General features: G+C 61.0%; 1 protein-coding gene across 5 annotated transcripts in view; it reads right to left on the bottom strand.

Annotated features, from left to right (window-relative positions):
• Nucleotides 1–22,292, bottom strand: part of NCKAP1L (NCK associated protein 1 like) — a 69,740-nt gene that overhangs the window by 28,663 nt on the left and 18,785 nt on the right. For all 5 annotated transcript variants that reach the window (XM_073318936.1, XM_073318937.1, XM_073318934.1 and 2 more), the window contains 20 exons: nt 21,794–21,931; nt 21,217–21,265; nt 19,206–19,362; nt 18,022–18,078; nt 17,260–17,356; nt 16,255–16,364; nt 14,553–14,685; nt 13,295–13,376; nt 11,280–11,338; nt 9,833–9,978; nt 8,680–8,812; nt 8,230–8,349; nt 7,199–7,338; nt 6,446–6,577; nt 5,792–6,010; nt 4,683–4,813; nt 3,927–4,024; nt 3,119–3,212; nt 2,626–2,708; nt 984–1,064 (listed from right to left, as the gene is read on the bottom strand). In XM_073318936.1, coding sequence (XP_073175037.1) covers nt 984–1,064; nt 2,626–2,708; nt 3,119–3,212; nt 3,927–4,024; nt 4,683–4,813; nt 5,792–6,010; nt 6,446–6,577; nt 7,199–7,338; nt 8,230–8,349; nt 8,680–8,812; nt 9,833–9,978; nt 11,280–11,338; nt 13,295–13,376; nt 14,553–14,685; nt 16,255–16,364; nt 17,260–17,356; nt 18,022–18,078; nt 19,206–19,362; nt 21,217–21,265; nt 21,794–21,931 — 2,259 coding nt within the window. The remainder of the gene's footprint in view (nt 1–983; nt 1,065–2,625; nt 2,709–3,118; nt 3,213–3,926; nt 4,025–4,682; nt 4,814–5,791; nt 6,011–6,445; nt 6,578–7,198; nt 7,339–8,229; nt 8,350–8,679; nt 8,813–9,832; nt 9,979–11,279; nt 11,339–13,294; nt 13,377–14,552; nt 14,686–16,254; nt 16,365–17,259; nt 17,357–18,021; nt 18,079–19,205; nt 19,363–21,216; nt 21,266–21,793; nt 21,932–22,292) is intronic.

The raw sequence follows: 22,292 nt of genomic DNA, 5'->3' as shown, positions 1-22,292 counted from the left end.
TCAGTAACACACGTGCTGCTCTGCTCTGCATTCCCACCCTGCGTCATTAACACACACCTGCTCTGCTCTGCCACTACCCTCAGGCCGACCTTTCAAATATCAGTTCAAAGGATGGGTCCCATCTAATAGGCATGTCCCCTTGGTGTCCCTGAGGACCCCACAACAGCAGCTCCTTTAGGCTGAAAAGGGGGCCCAGCCAGGAAAGCACAATTTGAACTGGCAGCCACTAAACACAACCCTGTGAGCCACCGCCTTGGGAGGGATCCGCCATGCCAGAACGTTCCCGTCCCCCAAAGCCAGCAGGAGCCCACATGCTCGTACATCATGTCACGCCCCCAGGGACCAGCGCAAGAGCGGTATGGACCTGTCAGGGCCAACTGTATCTGCACCTCCCAGCTCTGCCCAACTAGGAGCTGCCCGTGCTGAGCCCAGGGCAAACTCTGGCTTACAGGGTTAAGTTCATCAAGTCCCACAATGTGCTCCAACCCCAAGGACACAGCGTGTGTTTCGACCTCTCCACATGACAGAGCATCCCCAGACCCTGCCACCCTGGCAGTGCAGCGTCCCTGTCCAGAGCAACGGTGCTGGCCGGGCTGGGGGCACGGCGCAGGGCTGAGCACAATACGCCTCACGCCTCGGCAGCGCTCGGTGCAGGTCTGCCTAGCCCGAGAGAGGCCCCCAGCTGACCTGGGCACCTGCCTGGGCACCTGCTCTCCAGAGGAGACTCCACTCCCACCCAGGGCTGGAGGTCAACGATCCCGCCAGGGCCCCGGACACAAGATTATCATTTCTTATCCTGGGTTTCTGCACCATATGAGGCCTGGGTTCCCTCAGGGCAGGAGGAGGGCCGCCCTGGCCAGTTGCCCCAGGGCCCTGGTGTGGAGACCGGCGGGAGGCTGCCCGCCCAGCAGCCCACCCTGTTCTCTGACCTGCCAGCCGCAGAGCCCACCCACAGCAGAGAGAAGCACGAGGGTCGCCCCCACCTTTATGTCTGTGTCTGGGGTGACAAAGTCCTTCAGGCACTCGATGGGGCCCATCAGAAACGGGCAGCGGTTGGAGAAGACCTGCAGCGAGGAGAGAGCCAGCTCTTGAGATGGCAATGGACACAGGTCGCCCCCTTCTCATGTAGCAGCCCCTGGCACCTGCCCCATTGCTCTGCCCTCCCTCTCTGCATCACAGGACGTATGAAGATGCCCATACAGGTGCCAAGCTCCCTTCCCTCTGCCCTTCCACCCCACAGGCTCCAATGGTATTGCACAAACTGTGCCAGGAGCACTTCACCCACCACTGATATGCAGCCACCGCTGGGGTGGGACGTGGCAGCTGTTTAACAACTGCCCAGCAGCCAAGTGCAGGAAATGAGCAATGCAATGCTTGAGGCTCTCCAAGCACCACACAGGTGTTAGCCAATGAACCCTCCCCGCAGCCCCCGGAGAGGGGCTGGGGCCAGTTACTGTCCCTGCTTTCGAGAAGCCACCTGGGCAGAGCTGGGATCAGCTGCAGGAGCGTCTGGCCCCAGAGGCCTGTCCTAGGGAGGGATGCAGGACACTCACCACTCCTGCCCTGCTACGTCCCCAGCAACAATGGGGCTGGGGGGGTCAGTGACTCCCCTCCACCGCAGCCCCATAATGCTCCATGAAGAGTGTGAAAGGCCAGCTCCCCAGCCCTGCCCCATGCAGCTCCGATGCTGCCTTCCAGGCTGGTGCACAGTGGGAGCAGCCAACTCCTCCGCCCCCGGCCTGGGGGGAGTGGCTGGACCATGTGGCTCTCATAGTTGTCAGAGGCAGGGGTGACACAAAGCAGTCCCTCCCCCATTTCGTGTGCTCTCTGATCACACACTAACACTTGCCCTCCGACACTCCCATGGTTGTGTACTAGGGGTGGAGCCAGGGGCAGGAGGGGGCGGGGCTAGAGTGTCACGCCCACACATATTTTGGGCTGTGCTGCAGCTCAGCTTGGCCGGCTACAAATTAGAGCAACCCCCAGGGCTGCTGCTCTAAGGGTCTGCGTACACTGCCATGAGACACCAGCGGCTGGCCCGGGCTTGCGGGGCTGTGTAACTGCGGTGTAGACATTTGGGACCCTCTCACTTCGCTGGGTAATTCACCCTCTGGAGCATCCTAGAGCCACCAGGGCTCAACACAGCTCACCCCCCACTCGCCCCACAGAGACTCTCACTCCAGAGACATGAGACGATTAACAGATGAGCAGGCCACAGTGGTTCCATCTCTCGATGGGCCATATCTGCGTGCCTCACAGTCTCCCCACGCATCTCTGTGGGGTGGGGAAGGGCTAGGATCCCCATGGGACAGATGGAAACAGAGGCCCAGAGACCCACACTTGCAGGGTCACCCAGGGGCTGGGTGATAAAGCAAGGAATTAAACCTGGATCTCCCAAGTACCATGCTAGTGCCCTGACCACTGGACCTGTCTTCCTCTCTTCCTGGCCTCATGTTGCCAGCCACAGACGGGACAGGCCCAGCCTTGTGTGGGTGCTCCCTGCAGATGGATCAGCATCTCCCTCGCTCAGTCCCCCCGAGACGGGCCAGCCTCGGCCTTGCACCCCCCTGAGATGAGCTGGCCCTGGCCTTGCACGGCACCTGCCCTAGATGGGCCAGCACCCACCTCACACAGCCCGGTCTGTGCCATAGAGCGGAAGCTCAGGATCTCCCCAATGATGGTCATTCTTTTCAGCACATTGTCCGCAGCTGCGGGAGAGCAGGGAGCGGGAGTGAATTGCAAGGACACACAGGAGATGGGGCTGCAAATCACATGGAGTACAACATACCCCTTGGCCTATGCCTGGGAACTGCTTACATCTCACTAGCACCCCACACCCCAACCCTCAGCCCCCCTCCTGAGCCCTCCCCCCAAGTTCTGCCAGTGCCCCTCACCCCAACCCCCAGCCCCCTCCTGAACCCCCAGCTCTGCCAGTGCCTCTCACCCCAACCATCAGTCCTGTTCCCCTCCCCCCGCTATTCCCCACCTGAATCTCCTCTCCATTCAGCGCTCATTGCAGCTCAGCCCTGAACTCCATCCTCGGCCGGCTGTGGATCGGGCAGGGGGTTCCATGCAGATGCCAGGGAGGGGGCTATGGGGGCAGGGGAACGACACTTACACGTCAGCCTGGGCAGCAGTGATAACATCTGCTCAGGTTTGTAGAAGTTGGAGCGGATCTGCACCAGCACGTCCATGTTCTCGGTCACCAGTTTCTGCAACAGAAACAATCACCATGGTAAATGGGGGCCAGCCAGAGCCAGAGCCAGCCAGGCCCGACTGACCCAGAACCAGAACCAGCCAGGCCCAACTCATCCAGTGCAAGAACCAGCCACGCCCAATTCAGCCAGAGCCAGGGGCTGCTGCCACGGGACTCTTCCCTGGTATCAGTATTTTGCCCAGTGCCAGCACCTCCAGCTCTGAAGGGAACTCCCGACACGGATGTACTGAGTCCCGTATAACAATCACATGAACCTAGGAGCGGTGGCCCTGTGCTCCCCGCAGTTAGCTGGGAGCTGAGGGGATATCTCCACTGGGGACACAGCAAGTCAGTGACAGGTCTGGCAATAAAGCCCAGGAGTCCTGGCTCCCAGCCCCCACCCTGCTCTATCTTGCTAACCCTGCACCGCTTCCAGGAGTCCTGGCTCCCAGACCCCCTTGCTCTACCCCGCTAACTCCACACCGCTCCTAAAGAACCCAGGAGTCCTGGTTCCCAGCCCTCCTCTACCGCGCTAACCCCATACTACTCCCAGAGAACCCAGGAGTTCTGGCTCCCAGCCCCCCAGCTCTAACCCACTAACCCCACACCACTCCCAGAGAACCCAGGAGTCCTGGCCCCTCTGCTCTAAGCACTGACTCCCACTGCCTGCCCAGCCCCCCTGGGGAGTTGAGTGCAGCCAGCAGTGGCCCCTCCTGCCCCAGCCTCCTACCTTCAGTTCCACCACCTGCGAGGTGACGTGCCACATGAGGTTGTCGCTCAGGAACTTCATGCCATAGGGACCCAGCAGCTCGGCCAGCGCCCGCATCTCTGGAGGGAGGGGAGCGGATCATTCACGGGGCGTTAGCTCCTTCTGGCCTGCTTGGGTCACGCCCAGGCCCTCGCACACCCCAGAAAGACTTGTCGTCCCCAGAGCCGTCCCGCCGCTGTGCGTCCCCAGCCCCATCTCCGGAGCCGTCCCGTTGCTGTGCGTCCCCACCCTCAGCCCCAGAGCCGGCCTCCGCCGTGCAGCCCCAACCCTGTTCCCAGAGTCGGGCACCGTGTATCCCCATCCCCGTCCCCAGAGCCAGCCGTCCTGTCACCGCGTGTCTCCACCCCCCGTCCCCAGAGCCGGCTGTCCTGTCACCGCGTGTCTTCACCCCCCGTCCCCAGAGCCGGCTGTCCTGTCACCGCGTGTCTTCACCCCCCGTCCCCAGAGCCGGCTGTCCTGTCACCGCGTGTCTTCACCCCCCGTCCCCAGAGCCGGCTGTCCTGTCACCGCGTGTCTTCACCCCCTGTCCCCAGAGCTGGCTGTCCTGTCACCGCGTGTCTTCACCCCCTTTCCCCAGAGCTGGCTGTCCTGCTGCCGCACATCCTCACTACCGTCCCCAGAACGGGCCAGAGCCAGCTGTCTCACTGCCGTGCAGCTCCCTCTGCATCCCACCGTCATGCGGCCCCATCGTCAGGACATGGAGCTGCCACAGCTCACCTGAGATATCTGAGAACTCCTCTGCACTGAAGCTCTGCTCCCCCTCCTTGGGGACACTGATGAAGGCCTGCATGGCAGGAGAAAGCACAATAGCCCCAGTGCTGGCCTGGCGCAACAGCGCCTCCAGGTACCTACATGGAGCCAAAGAGCATCCACTTACACCGGACAGCCAGGCCCCAGCACTGTTCTCCCAGCCTGCTCCTAGTCTGCCCTGCCAGAGCCCAAACTCCCTTGTACCGGTGTGTGAGCATGGGATGGGATTGAGGGGCACTGGAAGAGCTGTGTGGGGAGCCCAGAGCTGGGATATCAGGGGACTGCGGGTCAGGACTGAGGGGCACTGGCAGAGCTGGCGGGGAGCCCAGAGGTGGGATAGCAGGGGGCTGCAGGTCAGGATTGAGGGGCACTGACTAAGGGAATCTCTCACATGGGCAGCCTGCCCCCTCGTTGGCTCTAGAAGTAGGTTTTTGTTCCTTCTCCTCCCCTGCCCTATTTGCCCAGAAAGTGCAAGGTCGAGGGGCTTGTGTCTCCCATTGCTGCCCCATACAGGGAAGGGCCACCCGTCGCTCTCCAAGCACCGGCCCCATGGAATCCCCAGGTGCACAGAACCACAGAAATGTGGGGCTGGAAGGGACCACAAGAGGCCACATAGGCCAGGCCCCTGAACAGAGGTAGGGCACCGGGACCGTCCCTGACAGGGGTTTGTCCAACCAGTTCCTACAAACCTCCAGTGATGGGGATTCCACAACCCCCTCAGAGCCTGCTCCAGAGCCCAGCGACCCCAAAAGTCAGGAAGCTTTTCCCACTATCTAACCAAGATCTCCCTGGCTTCCTTCATGTCCCATCAATGCACATGGAGAACAACTGGGCATCGGCCTTATTCAGAACAGCCCTGACCGTAGCTGAAGACTGTTGTCAAGTCCCCACTTGGCCTTCTCTGCTCTACACTTGACATGCCCAAGATTTTCAACCTCTCCTCATAGGTCAGCTTTTCCCACTTCCCCCATCCCTCCAGGCATCTCGCAGGCTCTCCCGCCCCATGGCCCAGGGGTACTCAGGGCTCTCTCCTGCCCTGTGGCCCAGGCCAGGCTGCCCCCAGCCCAGGCACCCACCAGTTGGTGTAGATGGTGGTGAGGGTCTGCTCCCCGCTGGAGTCCAGGGGCTGTGTCTGCTGAAGCAGGACGCTGCGGATGATGCGGCTGGCGTCCACACACGTGAACTGCCCCAGCGACTGGATGAAGGCGATGTAGGAGCGCAGGCCAACCAGCACCTCCGAGGGCCGCGCAATCTCCTGCGTAGCCTGGTTGTAGTTGGCCATCCACACGAAGGATCTGTAAGGGGATGTGGGGCTCAGAGGGGGCCCAGCACAGACCCCCACAACCTCCCCCCTGAAAGCACCCAGCCCTCCTACCGTGTTCCCTCCAAATGGGCATCTCCCAGCATAATTCAGCTCAGAAGCTGGCTGGGGCTTGTGGATGTAACAGCACCCATGGCCGAGTCAGTCTCCCCTGCCGGAGGGCCATGGGCAGGGACACGCCGCATCCCCTCCCGACCTGTCTGCCTGAGGGCCATGGGCAGGATCACGCCACGTCCCCCTCCCCACCTGCCTGCCTGAGAACCATGGGCAGGATCACGCCATGTCACCATCTCCACCCACTCGAGGGCCATGGGCAGGGACACACCGCACTCCCATCCCCACCCGCCTGAGGACCATGGGCAGGGACACGCCGCACCCAGCCAGCCAGCCAGCCACGGGGCCCACTTACCTGTTGAGCCGCGTCTCCAGGTGGCTGCTGAGGTACTCGGCAGGCGTGACCACGTGCTCAAACACGGTGAAGCTGGGGACATGGTTGACGCTCAGGGAGAGCTCGCTCAGCATCTGGTGCAGCTTGTCCATGCTGGGGGCAAAGACACCGGTGCGGTCACCGCTCACCGCAAATGGCTCTGGGGCCCAGGCCCCTCTCCCACACCTGTCAGCCCAACGCACCCTAGTGCTCAGACCCCAAATGTGGTGGGATCATTCAAATGAATTGGAAAGTGGACAGCCCGGACGCCTGGGTTCACCATCCCCTATGCTCTGTGAGGGACGATGGGCATTCTGGACACTTGGGTTCACCCCATCTTCGCTCTGAGGAGCAACAGGCAGCCTGGATGCCTGGGTTCACCCCACCTCTGCTCCGAGCAGCGATGGGCAGCCCGGACGCCTGGGTTCTCTACCCCCTCTGCTCTGAGGGGCAATGGGCAGCCCAGACACCTGGGTTCGCCGCCACCTGCGCTCTGAGGGGCGATGGGCAGTCCAATGAACCAAGTGTATCTCGGGCAGCGGGCAGGCTGGGAGTGCTTTTGAAGGGCCAGGTACCAGTGTCGCTTCCCAGATCTGAGCCATCAGAACCTGTTCCCCCACTGCCCCTGTACCATCCGAGGCACAGGGGGAGGAGTCCTCTGAATGGGAATGGCCCCCCCAGGGATGGCAGAGCAGCTCTAATGCCCCTTGGGAGCCCCCCATGGTTTCGGCTTACTTGGTCACCACAATCCGGTCCTTCCTCTGGCTCTCAGCCCCCGGCTTGTCCCGCTCCGCCTCCCCCTTCTTGGCGGGCTGCTTGTGGGCCTTCTTGTTCCGCGCCTTGCTGATGGTGGAGGCGCAGTGTTTGGGCAGCAGCTTCCCAGGAGATTGAGACAGGGGCACTGAGTGAGGGAGGGGCTGGGAGCTTGGCGGGCCAGGATTTGGCAGCCCCCCGGATGCACATAGTGTCCCCTCCCCGCATGCCCCAGTCCTGGTGCAGGACACACCTGTGACTGGGACAGCACGGCTGTGCCCAGGGTGAATCCCACCTGCCTGGCATCTGGCTCTCCTTGCCACAGAGCCGCTGGCCACGCTGTTGCCCACCCCCCACCGCCACCAGGGATCAGCAAGCTGCGTCACTGGCCATCTGGTTCGCTGACAAGGCTACATGACTCCAACCACGGCCATCTCCAGAGCCCCCAGCACCAAGCAGCCCTGCAGGGGTTTGCTAGCCTGGAGAGCAGCCTGTGGAGGGCCGGCCACAGCCCTCAGCCAGCGTGCCCGGATGGTGAGCAAACCTGGTACACGCGACTGCTGCTGTGTGTTCAGGTGCCCCAGGCTGGCGCCTCAACCAGGTACCCCACCCAGGACCATGCCACACCCTGTGCCCCTCACCTGCCTGCTGAACCCCAGGCTGGAAGCTCACCCAGGCAGCCCACCCAGTGACATGCCATGCCCCAGAACCCCGCATTGCTCACTGATGTGCCCCCAGTCTGGCAGCTCCCCCAGCACCATGCCACACCCCTCACCAGCTTGCAGAGGGGCCTCCATGCTGGTGGCTTCCCCGGGGCCCCCAGCACTGTGCCATGCCCCCCACCTGCTCGCAGAGGAGCCCCCAGGCTGGCAGCTGCTCCTGGCACCGCCCCCAGGGTGGAAGCTCCCCCGGGCACCCCCCAGCACCATACCATGCCACTCACCTGCTCACAGAGGGGCCCCCAGTCTGGCAGATCCCCTGGGCACCCCCCAGCACTGTGCTGCACCCCTCACCTGCTCACTGAGCTTGCGCTGCTCAGCACACGCGTCCATGATGCAGTTGGCAGCCTGCTTGGCGATCTCCTCTAGGAAGTTGTTGCACAGACCCAGGCTGCAGCTCTTCAGGTGGGGATACTGCGGAGAGAGGCCAGGGACAGCTCACGGCTCTGCCCCCCACACCTGGCACCTTCCAGCCATAGATCTCAAATGCCAGCCACTGAGCTTCTTACCCCATGGGGGAGGCAGTCGGCACCCCTGCCCCTCCTCCCATGCATTGTCTTGTGTGTCCCCCGCCTGCTCCTCACCCATGCATCTCCCCTCCTCCCCTCAAGTTCTCCCCACATGCATCGTCATGCATGCCCATCCGCCCTCCCACAGGGGGTTCTCTTCCCCTCTATATTGCCCCCCGTGTGCCCCACCTCCCCCATGCATACCGCGCATGCCCCCAGCGACAGTGGCACGCACCTCCTCTGGGCACATGGGGTGGGTGCAGTGGGCAAAGTGGCTGCAGACGAGCGGGAAGGCGATGGTGAAGCGCAGCATGGCCGGCTCCTCCATGGTCAGAGCAAACAGCTTCTCAAAGGGGCGGATGTAGAAACTGTCGGGTAGAAGGACACATCAGCGCAGGTGGGGCAGGGAGAGTCTGCCTGAAAATCTGTGTGTGCACACACACGTGTCTTTCCATGTAGGCTTGTGCGTGTGATTCTGTGTTTGTGTGTATGTGTGTGATTCCATGTGCGTGTGATCCTTGTGTTTGTTTGTGTGTGATTCCATGTGAATGCGATTCCATGTTTGTGTGTATGCATGTGATTCCATGTGCATATGATTCCGTGTTTGTGTGTGTATGTGTGTGATTCCATGTTTGTGTGATTCCTTGTACATGTGATTCTGTGTTTGTATTTATGCGTGAGTCCATGTGTGTGTGATTCCGTGTTTGTGTGCATATGCCTTTTCACGTAGGTGTGTGCATGTGATTCTGTGTGTGTGTGATTCTGTATTTGTGTGTATGCATGTGATTCGATGTGTGTGCGATTCTGTGTTTGTGTGCGCACGCATCTGCCTTTCTATGTAGGTGTGTTTGTGTGTGTGTGTGTATGATTCCGTGTTTGTGTACATGTGTGTGATTCCAGGTGCATGTGGTTCCGTGTTTGTGTGTGCGCGTCTGATTCTGCGTGAGCAGCACCACCCCAGCCCCTTCACATCCCGCTCAGAGGCCTGGATCCCACTGGCTGCTGTGCCCTCTGCAGCTGCCATCTCTGTCCCTCAGACCCTGGATCAGTGGCTGTGCACACGTGTGTGTGGGGTTCCCTATGGGAGGGGTGTGGGTCTGAATGGGCCGAGCCCAGGGCCTGAAGCCAGGCCTTAGCAATGCTGTTGGGCTAGCTGCACCAACTCTCCCCACCCACCATCTGACTGTCCAGGGTTCCCAGAGCGACCCCTGCTCAGAAACGTCAGCGAACAGGCCTCACACCACGGCTCCGAGGGCAGCAGATCCTCTCCCGCATCACATGGTGTGATGGGGAAACTGAGGCACCGATGGGGTTGAGGCAGGCCCAGCACCGGCCCCAGGGCTCTGGGCGGTGCTGGCCTGCCCGCGCCAGGTGCTGGGCATACACACCAGAAGGCCGACAGATCCGACGTCTCCATTACCAGCTCCTCCAGTGAGTCCAGCATCTTGGAGTGGAACATGATGAGGTTCATCACACGGCCCACGTCCGGGCTCTCACGCAGCTGCATGGGGGCCTTGGCCACACTGGTGTAAGCCTGGGGGACGATGGGGGGGGCAGAGAAGTGGGTGAGAAAGAGCCCAGCCCCAGGGTTCAGGGCAGCCACATCACCTCTCCCCCACCATCAGACCTGCGGCTCCCCAAGTCAAGCAGAGCGTCTCTGCTAGCTGCCAGGGCAGGGCGCTGTGTGCTTAGTGCTGCCAGCTCCGAGGTCAAGCCCCGCCAGGAGCCATTCCACCTGCTCCCGCTCCCAGCTGCCTTTCCCATGGGCCTGTGGCTGGGCAGGGGGAGCTCCCAGGGCAGGGGAGCCCAGAGTCAGGCCCTGGCCCTAGTTAGTGAACAGAAATGGAGCAGAGCCGATGTGGGTGTGGCAGGGGGTAGGGCTGCCAACTGTCAACTCGCACAAACCCAAATGCCCTTGCCCCGCTCCCTGCCGCGCCCCTTCTCTAAGGCCCCGCCCTCACTCACTCCAGCCCCCCTTCCCACCATTGCTCACTCTCCCTCATCCTCACTCACTTTCACCAGGCTGGAGAAGGTGGTTGGGGTGTGGGACTGGGTGTGGGCTCTGGGCTGGAGGGTGGGATTGAGGGGTTCAGAGTGTGGGAGGGGGCTCCGGGCTGAGCCTGGAGCAGGGGTTTGGGGTGCAGGGGCGGGTGCAGGCTCTCGGAGGGAGTTTGGGTGTGGGAGGGGGCTGGGGTAGGGGGTTGGGGAGCAGGAGGGGGTTCGGGGTGCAGGCTCCAGCCAGGCAGCACTTACCTCGGGTGGCTCCCAGAAGCAGCGGCACGTCCAGCAGCAGCTCCTAGACTCAGGGGCAGCCAGGTGACTCTGCGTGATGCACCTGCCTGCAGGCACTGCTCCCATAGCTCCCATTGGCCACGATTCCCCGTTCCCAGTCAATGGGAGCTGTAGAGTTGCTGCTCAGGGCAGGGGCAATGTGAAGAGACCCCCTGACCTAGCCTCCTCCTAGGGGACGCAGGGACATGCCGGCCGCTTCCAGGAGTGGCATGGAGTCAGGGTAGGTAGGGAGCCTGCCTTAGCCCCACTGCATCGCTGACCAGACTTTTAGCAGCCTAAAATCTCCTGGATTGGTTCAGTTGCCTCCAGGAGATCGAGCCCAATTCCGGGGGACTCCCAGCCAAACCAGGAGGGTTGGCAACCCTAGTGGGGGGCTGGGCTGGGTGCAGGAGGTCAGGGGTTGCCAGTTGCTGCCTGTCAGGGGGCTGAGCAGGGGAGGGGAGGTGTTGCTGGTGCGCGCCTGGCAGGGGGCTGGGTGAGGTGTGTGCGCCCTGGGAGATGCCCAGCCCCTAAGGGGATGCAAATTTATGGGGAGGGAGTTACCTGCAGCCGGAACCAGTCCAGGCGAAGCCCTGAAAAGTCAAACTTCTCCTTTTTGTCAACTGCAGGAAAGAGAAGCAGCTTTAGAGAGCTGGCAGCGGCCGCATGGGCTGGGGGCTCTCCCCTCTGTGCTAGGGTTGCCAACCCTCCAGGATTGGTCTGTAGTCTCCAGGAATTAAAGATTAACCTTTAATTAAAGATTATGTCATGTGATGACATCCCCAGGAATGCATCCAACCAAAATTGGCAACCCTACTTTCTGTGTTCCTGCCCCGCAGCAGCAGGGGCAGAGACAGGGCCTTGGGGCTGCAAAGCTACCTGGCTCAGTACACCTGTGCATGGGGCTGCTTGCATGGTGCAGGAGAGCCCAGCTGGCAGGGCTGCTCCCTTCTCTAGGGTGGCTGTGTGATGAAGTGAAACTATTCTTAATGTTCTCTCTGCATACTGAAGGGGTGCCTCAGTTTCCCCTATGCATTTCTTAAGTCTCTAGGTGGTGGGATAAGGGGGTGTAATTGTTGCAGAGCAAAGGGCCAGTGTACCTAAATGGCTGACACTCTGTCTCCTGGCAACTGATGGCCTGGGCTCTTCCCCCCTGCAAGGCGATAGCTAAAGGGTTGGAGAACAAAGGAATCAGGTGACCTTCTGGCCTGGGAAAGGGACAAAGCCCAGAGGAGGAGGGATTGGAGAATGTGTCAGTTTGGGGCTGGCTGGGGACATGGAGTGAAGTGCAAACGTGATTGTCTGGCTCACTGCCCCCCAAAATGCACCCGGCTGAGGGGTCCTGTTCTCTGTACCTACAAGCTCTGTTTTAGGCTGTGTTCCTGTCATCTAATAAACCTCTGTTTTACTGGCTGGCTGAGAGTCACATCTGACTGCGGAATTGGGGTGCAGGACTCTCTGGCTTCCCCAGGAGCCTGCCTGGGCGGATTTGCTGTGGGAAGCGCACGGAGGGGCAGAGGATGCTGAATACTCCGAGGTCAGACCCAGGACGGTGGAAGCCGGGTGAGCTGTTTGCCCTGCAGACAGGCTGCTCCCAGAGAGGAGGCTCCCCAGAGTCCTGCCTGGCTGCGTAGGGAGCAGGTCCAGAGCATGGCCCGGGGACGCCGTGACAGGCTGGTCCTGGCCGCTGGTCCTGGCTGGCTGCAGTGTACTGCCCTGTCACATCCACTCAGTGCACCACGCCAGCGGCAGCCAAAAGAGCCAACGGAATGTTGGGAATCGTTAGGAAAGGGACAGATAATAAAACTGAAAATAGCATGTTGCCTCTATATAAATCCATGGTACGCCCACACCCTGAATACCACCTGCAGATGTGGTCGTCCCATCTCAAAAAAGATATATTGGAATTGGAAAGAGTACAGAAAAGGGCAACAAAAATTATTAGGGGTATGGAACAGCTTCCATATGAGGAGCGATTAATAAGACTTGGACTTTTCAGCTTGGAAAAGAGATGACTAAGGGGGGATATGATAGAGGTCTATAAAATCATGACTGGTGTGGAGAAAATAAATAAGGAAATGTTATTTACTCCTTCTCATGACACAAGAACTAGGGGTCACCAAATGAAATTAATAGGCAGCAGGTTTAAAACAAACAAAAGGAAGTATTTCTTCAGACAACGCACAGTCAACCTGTGGAACTCTTTGCCAGAGGAAGTTGTGAAGGCCAAGACTATAACAGGATTCAAAAAAGAACTAGATAAGTTCATGGAAGACAGGTCCACCAATGGCTATTAGCCAGGATGGGCAGAGATGGTGTCCCTAGCCTCTGTATGTCAGAAGCTGGGAATGGGCGACAGGGGATGGATCGCTTGGTGATTACCTGTTCTGTACATTCCCTCTGGGGCACCTGGCATTAGACATTGTCGGAAGACAGGATACTGGGCTACATGGACCTTTGGTCTGACCCAGGATGGCTGTTCTTATGTTCTGGGCTGGAGCGTGGCCTGGGGCCTGCACACCCCACAGGGGGACCTGCTGCTCCGGGCACAGCAGGGAGCCGTGGGGGCACCTGCATACCTTGCTTCAGAGTGAGAGACGACAGGGTGCTGACGAAGGATGACATGATGATGGACTCCTCCTCGGGGCAGACGGTCAGATTCTGAAAGAGACGGGCACAGCTTAGGGGGGCTTCTTGCAGGCAGCTGGGCAGTTGCATTCTGGGGTGTGGAGAGCCCATGGCGATGGCAGAGTTCCTGCCCAGAGATGGGGTTGGCTACTGCAGGGCTCATAGAATCATAGAATATCAGGGTTGGAAGGGACCCCAGAAGGTCATCTAGTCCAACCCCCTGCTCGAAGCAGGACCAATTCCCAGTTAAATCATCCCAGCCAGGGCTTTGTCAAGCCTGACCTTAAAAACCTCTAAGGAAGGAGATTCTACCACCTCCCTAGGTAACGCATTCCAGTGTTTCACCACCCTCACAGTGAAAAAGTTTTTCCTAATATCCAATCTAAACCTCCCCCACTGCAACTTGAGACCATTACTCCTCGTTCTGTCATCTGCTACCATTGAGAACAGTCTAGAGCCATCCTCTTTGGAACCCCCTTTCAGGTAGTTGAAAGCAGCTATCAAATCCCCCCTCATTCTTCTCTTCTGCAGGCTAAACAATCCCAGCTCCCTCAGCCTCTCCTCATAAGTCATGTGTTCCAGTCCCCTAATCATTTTTGTTGCCCTTTGCTGGACTCTCTCCAATTTATCCACATCCTTCTTGTAGTGTGGGGCCCAAAACTGGACACAGTACTCCAGATGAGGCCTCACCAATGTCGAATAGAGGGGAACGATCACGTCCCTCGATCTGCTCGCTATGCCCCTACTTATACATCCCAAAATGCCATTGACCTTCTTGGCAACAAGGGCACACTGCTGACTCATATCCAGCTTCTCGTCCACTGTCACCCCTAGGTCCTTTTCCGCAGAACTGCTGCCTAGCCATTCGGTCCCTAGTCTGTAGCTGTGCATTGGGTTCTTCCGTCCTTAGTGCAGGACCCTGCACTTATCCTTATTGAACCTCATCAGATTTCTTTTGGCCCAATCCTCCAATTTGTCTAGGTCCTTCTATATCCTATCCCTCCCCTCCAGCGTATCTACCACTCCTCCCAGTTTAGTATCATCCGCAAATTTGCTGAGAGTGCAATCCACACCATCCTCCAGATCATTTATGAAGATATTGAACAAAACCGGCTCCCACGCCCCAGGGAATTTTCCCCTCCCAGGGTTGTGTGTCTCGCTGTCGGAGTCCTGGCTGCACGGATCTCAGAGCCCTTCCCCTCGGTGTACCTGGATGATATCGCTGAGCAGCAGGGCGTCGAAGCGAGCCAGGTACTGGACATGGTAGCGCTGGATCACTGTGCTGTGCTTGTGCACCAGGGTACGCAGCTGCTCCATGAGGAAGAGCAGCTCGGCGATGTGACTGCAGGGGTGACACGGGGCTGGGTCAGGCTCCTCTGAGGGAGACAGAGCGGCCTGGGCTCCTGCAGGCAAGAGTCACTGGGGAGCAAAACCCTCCCCACATATCGCCTCACCTGGGGACGGGCAGGGCTGGATCCGAATCTGACAGCTTCAGGGTATCCTGGAAACGGTACCCCAGGGCAGCCCTGTGCCCATTACGGTGCCATGGGACTCCTGCCACGCCCCCACACAGGTGTCCAGACAAGTGCCATTCCCCGAAGGGACCCCTCTGACCACTGAGTCCGAGCTCCTGCGTAGTGCAGGCCACAGGACTTCCCCGAACTCATTCCTGTTCGAACTCGAGCAGATCTTTTTGAAACTGCCAGTGGTGGAGAACCCCCCGCACCCCTGGGTAATCTGTTCCAATGATTTCATTATTTCCAGCCTGAATGTATCTAGCTTCAGCTACCAGCCGCTGGAGCACGTCAAACATTTGTCTGCTAAACTGAAGAGTCTCCATGCATTGTTTTCAGTTTCCCCGGCCACAGGTACTATGGACTGTGGCCTGCTCTTTCTGAAGATGATCCACGGAGCTCCTGCAGTGTTTCGCTAGAGTATTTTCCAATGCTATGGGGCGCTGCTTTAGCTCTCCTGGCAGGAGTCTGGCCTGCGGTGCTGGGGCTGCCGACTCCCCAGCCCCCAGGGCAGGATCCACGGCATCTCCCCTTCCCTGCAGGGGTCATTTCCCATCTCCCCTCACTCGCTCTCAGCCCGTTCAGCGAGTGCATCCACGCCCCCTTTGCACACCTGCGCTGGGGGATGACACATACGCGCTGCTGGCTGAATTGGGCCCAGGATGGTCACCGGAGCAACAAATTCCTGCCATGTCTCTTGGTTCCATTTCCTACCCCCAAAGCAACGCCCCCACGCTGTGGGGCCCTGAACGGAGACCCCGACCTTCTCCTCTGCCCAGGGGGCCCATGGGTCCAGTGCACCCCACTCAGCATGGGGCCCATACAGCCTCCCATGTCTCACAGCAAACAGTGTCTGTCCCCCACCCCCGAGAGCCAGACCCCTTCCAGTGCCTGTCCCCTCCAAGAGCCAGCTCCCCCGCCCATGCCTACCCCTCACAGAGCCAGACCCACCATGGGCCTGTCCCCTCAAGAGCCAAACCCCCCACACACTGCCTCCCCTCCCCAGAGCCAGACCTGTCCAGTGCCTCCCCTTCTCCACGCCAGACCCGCAATGGGTCTACCCCCCCACACAGAGCCAGCCCTCACCAATTCCCCCCGACACAGAGCCAGACCCCTCAATGCCTGTCCCCCTGCAACAGAGCCAGACTCCCTCAGAGTCCCCCAGCCCCGATAGCCAGACCCACCCAGGGACTGGCCTGCCCCTGACAGTCAGACTCCCTAGGGCCTGTCACCCCCAGAACCAGACCCACGCCCAAGATCCAGACCACCCCAAAGCCTGTACCCCCGCCCCCAACAACCCGACCTCACCTTGGGACATCCACCCTTGCCCAGGACACTCTAGGCCCCATCCCTGCAGTGCCCACCCCACGCCCCCACAAGACTGGCCTTGCCCTGACCTGTCAGCATAGTCCTCAGGGGTCTTGGTCTTGGTGACATGCTCAGCATGACGCACCAGCCAGTTCATCTCGTCGCGGCACAAGGAGAGTGCCATGAAGACGCAGAGAGCCTGGCAGGGCAGAGATCGGTGGGGTCAGCTCCAGGCAGGGACAGCTCTGGCCTGGCTGCATGCCGGGCACCTCACAGGCACCACCGCAAACCAGACAGCAAATAGGGGAGGGGCCGTCAGAGCCAAATACCCCCACCCCCCCACGGGCAGCCAGGGGGAGAGGGGTCGTTCAGGGCTACCTGGGATGCGGGGAATCACTTCACAGGGGCAACGGAAAGGAAACAAACCGCACGGCATGGCCCCGGGATGCAGGCAGGCCCACACGTGCCCTGGCGGTTAGATTACGTCTGTGTCTGATCATTTCCTCCCTATGACACTGAAGAGGGGCGAGGGGGGCTCTGCCGAGAGCTAAGAACTAGTTGATTGTCCTGGGATTGCCAGACCTTGGTACGGGAAACAATGTCCGAGCTATGGGACATGTGAGCTGTTAGGCTCCAAACCCGAGGAGGGGAAACCTGTCCCAGGGCCAGGGACAAGGGACAGCCTTTCTGTCCAGGGAGGATGCACCCTTGAGCCTACCCAAGACAAAGGAACCCCAGGGGAGGTCTCGGTCAAGGGCCCGGGGCTCAGACACTGACTGGCAGTGAACAAGAGATGAGAGGGAGCACACGGTGTGCTCCGTCCCGTCACAGGGGGAGACTCGCCAGCGGTCTGGAACTGCTGGAACTGGAGGAGGCTGCAAGGTCTGATCATTGGGCGAGACCCCTAGTCCCCCCGGACCTGGGACTGCAGGGCAGACATGGGAGCACTCCCTGTCAGTGGGACAGGCAGGATGTGGGGTGGACGGACACTGGAATAAAAACACATGGCACCACAGTGACCATACATGTTCACGCACATGCACACACCCACACTCACTCCCCTTCCCAGTTCCAGCCCTGCCCCGCCCCCTCACCTTGGGGCCCAGCAGCCCAGGCTGGTCACTCAGCAGCGCCTCCAGCTCCCGCACCGCGTTGCGTAGGAAAGCCCGCCGGTTCCGGTGCAACTGGCCACTGTGCAAGAGGGGGGCAGGTGACTGAGCCGGACACTGCGCTGCCCGCTCCGACCCCGGTCCCATGCCCACCCCACAGCTCGGCCCAGGACCAGGGAGTCCAAGGCTGCTCACTCCACTATGGATGCAGCTACAACAGGGCAAGTCCAGTGTCAAGCCAGAGCCATGCAGGGAGGTCGTGTGGGGCAGCCGCATCAGGGGAGTTACGGGGGGCAAATATCTCTCATCCCTGAAACCAGTGTGCCACAGCAAGGACCCCAAACAGCAGGGACTGTGCAGGGGAGACCAGGGCTGGGATAGCAGGGGCTGTGGGGTGGGACTGGGGGCACTGTCAGAGCTGGGGGGAGCCCAGAGCTGGGATAGCAGGGGCCATGGGGCAGGACTGGGGGCACTGGTAAGGTGGTGGTGGGGGCCCAGGGCTGGGATAGTAGGGGCCACGGGGCAGGACTGGGGGCACTGATAGGGCAGTGGGGCAGGACTGGAGCAGCACGAGGTGCTGCGTGTTAGCAGAGGCGTGTTGGATGCCTGTCCTGCCCACACTGCAATGGGCACTGGCCAGTGGCAAGGGGACCTCCCCGCCACGGGTACTAAACCCCGTCCCCGTGGATGAGCCAGGACCCATGTGTGTATGGGGATGGGAGGGCTCGAGGCTGAGGCAGCCTGTACCTGTGCGCCACAGCGTGCTCCTTGCACTCCTTGACATCAGCCACCCGCTTCCCATACCTGTGGAGGGGGCGAGAGTGAGTGCTGATCGCCAGGGCAGCCCCCAGCCAGCCCTGAGCCCTGGCACAGCCCCCAGTGCAGCCCCCTGAAGCAGAGCCCTGGCACAGCCCCCAGCACAGCTCAGCCCCCTCCCCTCCCTGACCCACTGGACTCCCACACAGGCTTTGCTGCATGTGACAAAGTAGGAATTTTCTGTAATATTTTTATGACACCTGCGCATGCCTCAGTTTCCTCCAGAGTGCGCATTGCTACCCAGTGAGGGGGACAAGGGTTAAGTTTGCACTCAGGGCTGGTTAAGAGATGGGGCAAGGGGTGGGGAAGGCTCGGCTGGCTAACTGACCCTGAATGGGTCACTAAAAGTCTGGCTGAGGCTGACCCATCTCAGTGGGAAACCCAGTCACCAGGACGGTCACACCTTGTGCCCAACACCCAGTGGGAGGAGCATGCCCCACCTGGGGAGCAGGCCTGGGAGCGGGGAGGTGGGTGCCTGAGTGTTGGCTGCTGGAAGGAACCCCCAACCCCGGGAGCGGAGGAAGTCAGAGAGGGAGACACGAGGCCTGAAAAAGGAGCTCCCTGGGGCCCTGTGCTGGCCAGGTCAGCCTGTGCTTTCCTCTTTGGGGTGCTCTGCTGAGGACTCTACCGCTGGGCTTCAGGGGACGCAGCTGGGCTCAGGGAGGAGTGTCCAGCCCTGAGGAGGGGACCCAGCTGCACCAGGAGCCTGGCTCAGGTGGAGTGGCTGAGCAGAGCTCATGGGTTGGGTCAGGAGGCTGAGGGGCCCCATGGCTGCCCTGGAGGAAGTGAGACCTCCTGGGGGTCTGGCACATCAAAGGGGTCCCTCCAAGGGCCTGTCCCAAAGCTGGGGTGTGGCACCGATCCTGGGATCTGGGACTCTGTACTAGTCACTTTGGGCCCTCCCTGCTCTTCCCCTGAGTCTGGTGGGGATCCCCCTCCAACCTCCACCCGCCACCCGCCCCCACCAGCTGCCCCTGCACTCCGCCTCCCTGCCAGCCGCTTCCCTGCCCCTGCCACCTGCCTTCCACCCCCCGCCTGCTTTTCCCCCAGCAGCCCCCCTCCATGCCCATGCCAGCCCCCCACCCATCAGCATCCCCCCCCCAGCACCCCGTTACCCTTTCAGACTGCTGAAGAACTCCTCGGTGACCTTGTGGATCTGCAGGGCATCGTCGCGAATGAGGCTGATGTAGAGCGAGCCCTGCAGGCCCAGCTTCCACAGCTCCAGGCACTGCGGGTTTGAGCTCAGGCAGCCATGGCACAGGAGGAAGCCGACTGCAGGGAGGGGCAGAGGAGAGGGGTCAGGGGCACAGCAGGGAGGTGAGGAACACAGGGGGTGGGGCGGCAGGGGGTACAGGGGCATGGCAGGGATGCAGAATGTGGCAGGTCAGGGGAGAAGATGGCAGGAGAAAGGGGCACTGGGGCTGGGGCAGCAGCATGGCAGGGATATAGTAGGTGGCAGGGCATGGGGAAGAGGGGGCAGGGGCACAGCAGGGAGGTGAGGAACACAGGGGGTGGGGCGGCAGGGGGCACAAGTGCTGGGGTGGCAGAGGGCGAGGGGCCCTAGGGTGGGGCATGGCAGGGATACAGCAGGTGGAAGGGCATGGGGAGGAGGTGGCAGGGGCGAGGGGCACAGGGGCTGGGGTGGCAGGGGGCGAGGGGCCCCGGGGTGGGGCTTGGCAGGGTTACAGTAGGTGGAAGGGCATGGGGAGGAGGGGGCAGGGGGCACAGGGGCTGGGGTGGCAGGGGTTGAGGGGCCCTGGGGTGGGGCATGGCAGGGATACAGTAGGTGGAAGGGCATGGGGAGGAGGGGGCAGGGAGGAGGGGCACGGGGCTGGAGTGGCAGGGGGCGAGGGGCCCTGGGGTGGGGCATGGCAGGGATACAGTAGGTGACAGGGCATGGGGAGGAGTTGGCAAGGGTGAAGGGCACAAGGGTACAGAAGAAGGGGAAGGGACGCAGCGGGGAGGGATGTCAGGGGCGCAAGAGGCACAGAGGAGCCACCAACCCCAACTCTCCATCCTGCCCCCTCCCATCACCAGGGGGCGAGCAGGCACTGCCAGGCATCCAGAGGTCAGCAGACGCAGGAGCTGCTGGGCCAAACGGGGTAGTGATCCCCAGCACTGAGGCCCCAGGTTGGGGCTCCTAGTGTGAGGTAATGGGCAGGGCTGGGCAGGGCTCTGGGACCGGGCACCTGGCTGGGCTGAGATCCCAGACTGGGCTCCTGGCTGTGCTGTGCTCTCTCTGGTCTCTGGTGCTTGTGACTTTCAGAGAGGTGGGACCTGCCTGATCCCTCAGGACCAGGTTGGTGATGTGGTGAGCGTTAACTCTTCCCTGCCAACTGCCTGCCCACCACACTGGAGGCCTTGTACTGTGAAGGGGGCAGAAAGCACCAGCCTGTGAGCCACTGGGCAGGGCATGAGCACCGGGAGAGAGAGAGACCCCTAGACAGATGTGGGGGGGCCATTAATATCAGTGGAGACTTTCCCTTGGATTCTACTGATTGGTGGGTGGGTGGGTAGGTGGGTGGATAGATAGAAATGGATGGGTGTGCCCCAGGAAGGGGGATGGGTGTGTATGGGCAGGGCAGGGGTGGAGTGGAATGATGAGTGTGTATGGGGATAGGTGTGTATGCGGATGGGTGAGTGGAGGGGTAGGTTCTCATGGGGAATGGGAAAGACGGGTACGTCTGGGGAGCGATGGGTGCGTATGCGGATGGTTGCGGATGGGGATGGGGAGGGATGGGTCCGTATGCAGATGGGTGCATATGGGAATGGGGAGGAGTTGCTGTGTATGGGGATGGGTGCATATGGGGATAGGGAGGGATGGCTGTGTATAGGGAGGAGTGGCTGTGTATGGGGATGGGTGCATATGGGGATGGGTGCATATGCGGATGGGTGCATGTGTGGATTGGGAGGGGTGGTTGTATGTGGGGATGGGTGCGTATGGAGACAGGTGGGTGGAGGGGTGGGTGAGCCTGGGGAGGGATGGGTGTGTATGGGAATGGGTGCGTATGCAGATGGGTGCGGATGGGATGGGGAGGGGTGGGGTGGGTGCGTATGCGGATGGGTGGGTGGAGGGGTAGGTGCAGATGGGGATGGACCCTTCCCGCCAGGTGCGGCATGACTCACTCAGTATCCAGCGCTCCACCACCTCCAGTGACAGGTACTCGCAGGCCATCTGGGGAGAGAGGGGCCGTTCCTCAGCGTTGCTCTCTGCAGCCCTTCCCAGCCACCTGCCACCAGGAACAGGCACTGGGGCAGAGCCACTGTCCTGGCTCTCGACCCTCACTCTCCTCGGCCCTGTGAGCTGGCCCAGCTTCTGCCCTCCCAGCCCCCGCCCCCATGGCCAAGCACTTGGGATCACCAGGTCCTACCTGAACAGCTACCTGGGCCGGATCTTGGCATGGGCCTGGCTGTGACAAGCACAACCTGGTGGCTCCCAGCCCTGTCGTCACGGGCACCAAGAGGCACCCTGGCATGGCAGCCTGCCCTCGGCTCCCCACGGTCAGGGATCGGAGCAGCCCCACTGCCATGCATGCTGGGAGTCCCTACACTGGCCCCTACACTGCTGGTTTGCCCCCGCCCCCTGGGATCCCCTCAGCTGGGCGAGCCGACTGCGGGCAGAGCCATCGTACAGTGTCCTGTGTGCAACACCCCGCTCAGGGCCCCCCACAACGGCCCCCAGGCCCTGGAAGGCCAGACTCACGACGTCCGAGCTGGCCGGGCTCAGCATGGTGGCAGAGTTGTTGATCAGGCTCAGGAGCTGGTCGCTGCGCCACTGCTCGACAGACTGGTTCCTCCGGGCAAAGAGGAAACTGAGAGACAGGAGGGCGCTGGTCATGACCTGGAGGGGGCAGGAGGCAGTTAGCAGGGGCAGCAGCAACTACAGCTACACAGCCTCCTAGCAGGAAGACCGGGAGCCAGAAATGGGCCTGTAACCATGTGCTGCCCTCAGGAGAGGATTGCACCCCAGGGGCCATGGGGTAGGTCATGGGGCCAGGCATAAGGCAGGATGTGGAGCTAGGTTTGGGGTTGGATGCGGGGCCAGGCCTGCTGGGGCAGATTCAGATCTCAGCTGCTCCTGGTTGCGAAACTGGAGTAAGCCAGGTGCTGTCCATCCCACACCTCCGGCCTCGCACACATTGCCCCACAAGCAGCGTCCAGCCCCCTCACATGCACCGTCAGCATAAGCACACATGCAAACC

This window comes from Lepidochelys kempii, chromosome 20 (assembly GCF_965140265.1).
Source record: "Lepidochelys kempii isolate rLepKem1 chromosome 20, rLepKem1.hap2, whole genome shotgun sequence".
Classification (NCBI taxonomy): Eukaryota; Metazoa; Chordata; order Testudines; family Cheloniidae; genus Lepidochelys; species Lepidochelys kempii.
Note: the sequence above shows the minus strand (reverse complement) of the source record. Positions and strands in the feature narration are given on the sequence as shown.